Here is a 6181-nt window from a genome sequence, read left to right as displayed (position 1 = left end):
CACCAATCCCAGGCCTCCAGGGACCTAGGCCAAAATCTATTGCCGTTAGTTTCACCATCCCCTTTCTTCTCCTTGGCTCTTTCCAGCTCTACTTCCTGGCTGGGGTTCTACTGCTTGGGTTTCCTGCATCTCCCCATTCAGGTCCTGAAATTCCACGTTAGGAATTTCGGGCCAGGGAGCCGGAGGGCTGGAAAGCTGAGTCTCCCAGACTTCAGATGCTGGGTCTGAGTAGGTCAGAAACCCCTTGGAACCTGCCATTGCCAAAGAAGCAGAGAATTCTTCCAGAGGTGGTGGGAGGGGGCGGTTCCTACCCAGAGTTATAGATGGGATTCCGAGAAGGCTGAGAGGGGTTTGGAGGAACCTAGACAGACGGCCTTGCCTCCTCTAAGAGTCTGGGAAAGGAAAGGTTCTGGGACCACCTCCCTGTCGAGGGCATTTGGGTAGAGCTGCCGCACCAGAACAATGCCCCCAACCCCCTACGACCCCCGATTTGTGGAGTCATTGAGATCCTGGTCCGATGGTGCAGTGCCCTTCCTTGGGGCTGAGGGCTCCAGGCCTGAGTGGCAGCAAACGGTTTGCACGGATGGGCTTCCTGTCTGAAGGGTCTTACACCCCAAGACCTCGTGCTGGGTTCCACCTGCTTTCACAAGCCCTGGGGCAGAGGGGGCTAGGCCTCCACTCAGAGCCGGCATTCTAGGGCAATTCTGGTTGCTCCCAGCAGGTGCTCCAAGCAGGAGGGCCAGAATGGCAGGGCCCAAGAGCCTGATTGCCAGAAACACCCTGCTTCCCCATCAGGGTGGCAGCTCTTGGCTTCCTGGGTTCAGCCAACCTCAGAGCCAGCAGGCTAGCAGACCAGTCCTGATGCCCAAGCCTGAAAGCTCCGCCAAAGTGGCGTGTGCCCCCCTCTCCGCTCATCAACCGGCTCCTGACCGGTGTCCGTACCTAGAGTGAGAAGCGGAAGGCACGTTTGAGGCTCAGGTACACACACACACACTCACACACTCAAGGGAGAGCTTTGCCCAGATTTGTCTGTTTCCCCACTGGCCGGGGGAAGGGTGAGAGTGCCGCCCAAACTGGGGCGATACTTGAAGAGGCAAGAGAAGAAAAGACAGGCGAACGCGGAGTCCTGTAAATAAACACCATTTCCATGGTTTTAATAAGCAAAATAGGAAACCATTTTAATAACCAAAAAACAGAAACCAGTCTGAATAAAACTACAATAGACTAGGTTTTAATATTTTCATATCATAAGCAGGGTTTGAAATTGATCCCTTATTGTACATGAAATAAAAACAATTTCTGTTGAGGCAAATTTGATTTCAACACAGTTGAATCCGTAAAAACCGAAGCTCGTTTCTGATGCAGGACAAATATCCACAATATTTAAAACTGCAAGCACCATGCGGTTCATACAATCTTGTTATTACTGTTAATTTATCAACTAATACAAACTCAAAAATGCATCCGGCCAGCAGCGCCAGCAATTTCAAATGAGAACTAAAAAATACGCTTTCATTTTGGTATTTTTGTCAGTGCAACTTAAATCCTCTTACTGACCTGCAGGGGGAAAAAAGTAATAATAAAGAAAAAAACACCCAGATCTTCCCTATAACTACTATACAACTGAAGGGGGCGGGGGTAACACCACCAATAACTCTCCCGCTCTCTCAAAAGCAGGGAAAGAAACACACATAACATATTGGTCTAAAGAATGCACTTGAAAGTTGCAAAATTACTTGCCAATGTTTGGGTTTCTGGTACTTTCTGAGTGTGGTGATTGGTTCAACGTAAGTTCAGGTCACCGTTGGGCAGTCTGGGCTGGTGAAGCCGGTCACCCGAGGAGCATTTTGGCCCCAGCAATTAGTGCGGGCCTGGAGAGTTTCATGGGGACCCTGGGGTGATTCTGGTTGCAATAAAAAGCAAACAAGATCTATTTTCCTTTCCTATCTTGTTAGGGGTGTCAACGTAGCCCTAAAACCAGGTGATGTGAGGACACTCCCCGGCCTCCAGGGTGTGAAACTCTGCAGCTGCCCTGCCCTGGTACTAGGGAGCTGGGACCCCAGTCCTCTTTCTCCCAACAAAAACAAAGTTGAAAACTAGAACGGGAGGAAAAGAGGACCGAAGGGGGGCAGGGGAGGGGGAGAAAACATGCAATTTCCAAGGGTGCCCCAAGACAAAGTTGTTTTCTGATGCAAATGCCCAGAAGTTTTTTTTTGTTTTTTCTTTTGTTTTTTTACTTACAAAAAAATGCCATAATAATAAACCCAAACAAAGACACTCAGCTTGCTGCCAGGTTCTCTTAAGCGGTTTGGCGGGGCGGGTATTTACAAGCCTACAGCCCATAGACTGAAACCCGACAAGCAGCCGCCGGAGTTTCCGAACTGCGATCCCTTCTCACCCAAAGAAACAAGGGGGTTATGATCCATGATCAACAACATGCTAAAGTTAAACAAGAAAATGGTACAAAATAGAAATTATTACCATACATGTCCAGCATGCAGGATTAATATTTTTAATGCAGATTTTCGTATTTTTTCTATATAATCGAGCAGGCAATAAAACTGATGAGATTTGCGCGCAGAACGTCCTAACTGAGGCCCGCGTCTCGGGGCTGAGAGCCAGTGTTCTCCGGACCCTGAACAGACAGGTCCGTCTGTCCTTCCTTCCTTCGCTCGGCCTCGCCTCGCGCCTGCCGGGACGCCAGGGTCCCTCTCCTTTCCTTTCCTCTCCTCGCTGCTCTCTTGCTGGGCTGGATTACGCTCCGGGCCGCGAGGAAGCGGCCCCGGCTTAACGCGGAAAGTTCAGGAAGCCAGGAGTCTCCAGACGGCCTTGGCGACTCCTCGCGACTATGCCTTGCCGCCCTCCAGCCTGGAGAAAAGTTGCTCTGGGACTTCCCACCCCCTCGCCTCCCTCTGGCTCTGCTCGAGTCTAGGAGGCGCCGCTGGCGCTCACCGCTCTCGCCTTGGCCAAGGTCCCCTGCCTGCCCGCGCGCCCTCCCGTCGCCCGCGTCCCGCGCGCCCTTCCTCCCTCTCCCTCAAGTCAAACAGGTCATGGCTGGGGCCGTGGCAGGGACAGGGTCCGGGGGAGTCCGGGGCTGGGGACACGGGACGGGGAGTCCGGGTCGGGGCAAGGGCGGGGGCCGGGAGCGGCCACGACTCACAGAAAGAACTCTGGAGAGGAGGGGCTGTCGCTGGTGGAGCCCGCCTCCCTGAAGCCGGAGTTGGCGAGTTTCTCGCACTTGACCTTGTAGGCGTCTCTTTCGCGGGCCAGCCGGGACACCTCCTGCTTAAGCTGCTCCACCTGCTGAATGAGCTGCGTCTTCTCATTCTCCAGGTGGTGTTTCTGCTGGACGCGTTTATACCTGCACGACTGGGCGTAGCCCCGGTTCTTCAGGGTCCGCCGCTTCTGCTTCAGGCGGATCACCTCGTCCTTGGTGAAGCCCCGCAGGTGGCGGTTCAGCTCGCGCACGGACATGGACACGAGCTGGTCGTCGGAGAAGCGGTCCTCCACGCTGCTGCTACCACCAGCCGCCGTCGCCGCGGCCGCTGCGTGCGGCCCAGGCCCGGAGTGGCTGGTGGGCAGCTGCTGCGCGGGGCTTGCCGCGCTGGACGGCGGCGGCGACGCTTGGTGATGATGGTGATGGTGCGGGTGCGCGTGTGGGCCCAGCTCGTCGTGCGCCACGCCGGCGCCCGGGTACGCGTGGTGCGGGTGTGGGTGGTGGTGGTGATGGTGGTGGTGCGCGCCGCGGAAGCCGTCGAAGCTCTGCAACGGCTGTGGCACTGGGTGCGAGCCTATGAGCGCCTCCACTGCGTCCTCGGGCGTCAGGTTGAGCGCCTCGGGGTTCATCTGCTGGTAGTTGCTCGCCATCCAGTACAGGTCCTCGAGGTGGGTCTTCTGTTCGGTTGGGCTGAAGCTGGGCGACGAGGGCACCGAGCTGCACGGCGTGCTGAGCGGTGTGGACGACACCGAGCCGGCTGGCTGCAGGCGCGTGCAGGGCCGGCCCGGGCGGTCCGCGCGCCCCAGCGGCTCCTTCTTTACGTCGAACTTGAGCAGGTCGAAGTCGTTGACGTACTCCATGGCCAGCGGGCTGGTGGGCAACTCGGGCCCCATGCTCAGCTCCGCGGCCATCGCTCACGCGAGGCGCAGCCGCCGCCGCCGCCCGGGAAACTTTGCAGCCGGCCGGGGCGCGCCGAGCCGGGAGCGGGGGCGAAGAGCGGCGAGCCCGGGAGGTGGGGAGCGGAGGGCGCAGCGGGCCGGGGCCGCCGGCCAAGCCTTTGTCTGGGGACGCGGCGGCGCGCGGGAGAGTCCCGAGGCTGCCTGTGCCGCCCCAGAGCTCGGGGCTGTGGCCGAGCCGGGGCCGGGCCGAGCCGGGAGGGGTGGAGAAGCGAGCGGGGCGCGCGGCCGGGTCGAGGGGTGGCGCCAGGCGAGCGCCCGCCGCTCGCTCTCTAGCTCTCTTGCTCTTGGGCTCTCTCGATCTCAGCCGCTCGCAGCCCGGCGGTGCAGCTGTGCGGGATCCGGCGCAGCCGCTGCCTTTTATCGCCTCCCTGATGTCACCGGGGCGCGGGGGCCCGGGCAGCCCGGCGCGCTGGCCAATAGCTGTACGGGCCCCGCGGACCGGCGGCGCAGGGCGGGGCGCGCCTGACAGCTCCTCCGCCCCCCGTGTCAGCTGACTGGCGGCGCGAGCAGCCGGAGAGCCGCCGAGGCCTGGCGGAGGGCTGGAGCAGAGAGGGACAGCCGGCCCGGGCCCAGCCCCCCACCCCCTCGGTGTCCCGGCCCCCGCCCGCTCGCCTTCGGTGCCAGCCCCCCCGCCTCCACCACCATAGGCTGGGCCGCTTCGTCCACCCCTCCGCTCGCTCTCCTCCCTCTTTACTAACCTTGGCTCCCCCAACCCCAGTCCGTGTCACCCCCAGGAGGCTCAGAATGAGCGCTGGGACGACACCTCTCGGGTCCATTGTTCCCAAGCGTCCCCCGCCCAGTGGCGGACGCTGCGTGTGCAGCGCGGCCGCGGGCCGTGTGTGTGCAGTGCGTGGCTGTGTTTTTGCAGGGCTGAGCATGTTTGTGTGTTGGGGGGCAGGGTTGGGGCTCGAAGAGTTGTGTTCAAATCCAACTCAGCCTCAGAGGACACTCCTCGGGCCAAGCGGGAGCCGTCCCCCTCCTGGCGGGCGTGGTGGCCGAGCCCCGAGACAGGACTCGGCGGGCCCCGCCGCTCCCCGCACACCCCACCCACAAATGCAAAAGATGAAGGGAGTGGGGAAGGAATCGGCGCAAAGGCTCTGAAGCCCTCTCCCCAGCCAAACGCAGTGAACCCTGAGTTCTCCGAGGTTGGGGGCTGAGGCCAGCCCAGGACGGTGCTCCGGGTGGCTCTTGGCTGCTGGGAAACCGGCCCTGTTTTTGTTTGAACGTTTTGTAACGATTAAGCAGATCCCGGCGTCAGTCAGCCGAGGAGAGGCTCAAACAGGCATAAAGTGCGACCCCAAGTGGCCACTGTGCGCAAAGGCGCGCCGAATCGCGGGGCCCGCAACTGGAAGTCTCGGCCGACGACTCGGACCCAGCTGGGTCTTCCAAACCCGCCCAACCCAAGCCGGCCCGGAACGCAGGCTGTGTGTGCACCGGAGCCCAAGACAGATTCCCCTAGAGCCACGTACAGGTTCTCGGGTCGGTCCTCGGACTCAGCCGCGAGTTCCACGCTGATCTCCCCCCATGAAACTCCGCGCCCCGGCTCCGGGGATCGGGGGGCGGAGGGGCGGGGAGGGGTGCTCGGCGGCGGCTCCCTGCTCGAGAAGATCCTAGGCCGAGTTAGGCGGATGGCCGAAAGCGGAAACGCCACAGCGAGGGGCCCCAGGGTTGTCAGATGAGAAACCTCCCCCGAGCGCAGACGGGGACCCCTGAGCGCACCGCACTACGGCATCCAGACAGTGCTTGGGCGCTGCGCACCTTCCGTATCGGGTACAGGATGGCCCGAAATAAGAGCTCCCTAGACCCCGGCCCGGGCGCAGAAACCGGATAAATCGCAAATTCGCTGTAACCGGAGACCCGACCCGCCTCCCGCGTCGCCTTCTGCTCTTCAGCTTTGGGCGCGAGCAGCGAAAAGCAGGAGAAGAGCGCACTGGGTGAGTGTGTCCAGCCGCTGCTTGTACGGGACCAGCACGACTGACGCAGCGCGTAGGGGTCAGGTGGGCCC

The 6181-nt window shown here is 60.5% G+C and overlaps 1 protein-coding gene across 1 annotated transcript; it reads right to left on the bottom strand.

Annotated features, from left to right (window-relative positions):
- Positions 1-1275: 1275 nt before the first annotated feature.
- Positions 1276-4149, bottom strand: MAFB (MAF bZIP transcription factor B). The gene has a single exon (XM_060077962.1). It carries the CDS (start codon positions 4126-4128, stop codon positions 3157-3159), a length of 972 nt encoding a protein of 323 aa, XP_059933945.1. The 5' UTR covers positions 4129-4149; the 3' UTR covers positions 1276-3156.
- Between the last annotated feature and the right edge of the window lie 2032 nt (positions 4150-6181).

The sequence above is a fragment of the Mesoplodon densirostris genome, chromosome 16, assembly GCF_025265405.1.
Source record: "Mesoplodon densirostris isolate mMesDen1 chromosome 16, mMesDen1 primary haplotype, whole genome shotgun sequence".
NCBI lineage: Eukaryota > Metazoa > Chordata > Mammalia > Artiodactyla > Ziphiidae > Mesoplodon > Mesoplodon densirostris.
This window is presented reverse-complemented; position numbering and strand designations above follow the sequence as displayed.

Coding starts and splice junctions, on each gene's coding strand:
- MAFB (XM_060077962.1), bottom strand. CDS start 4,128: ATGGCCGCGGAGCTGAGCATGGGGCCCGAGTTGCCCACCAGCCCGCTG.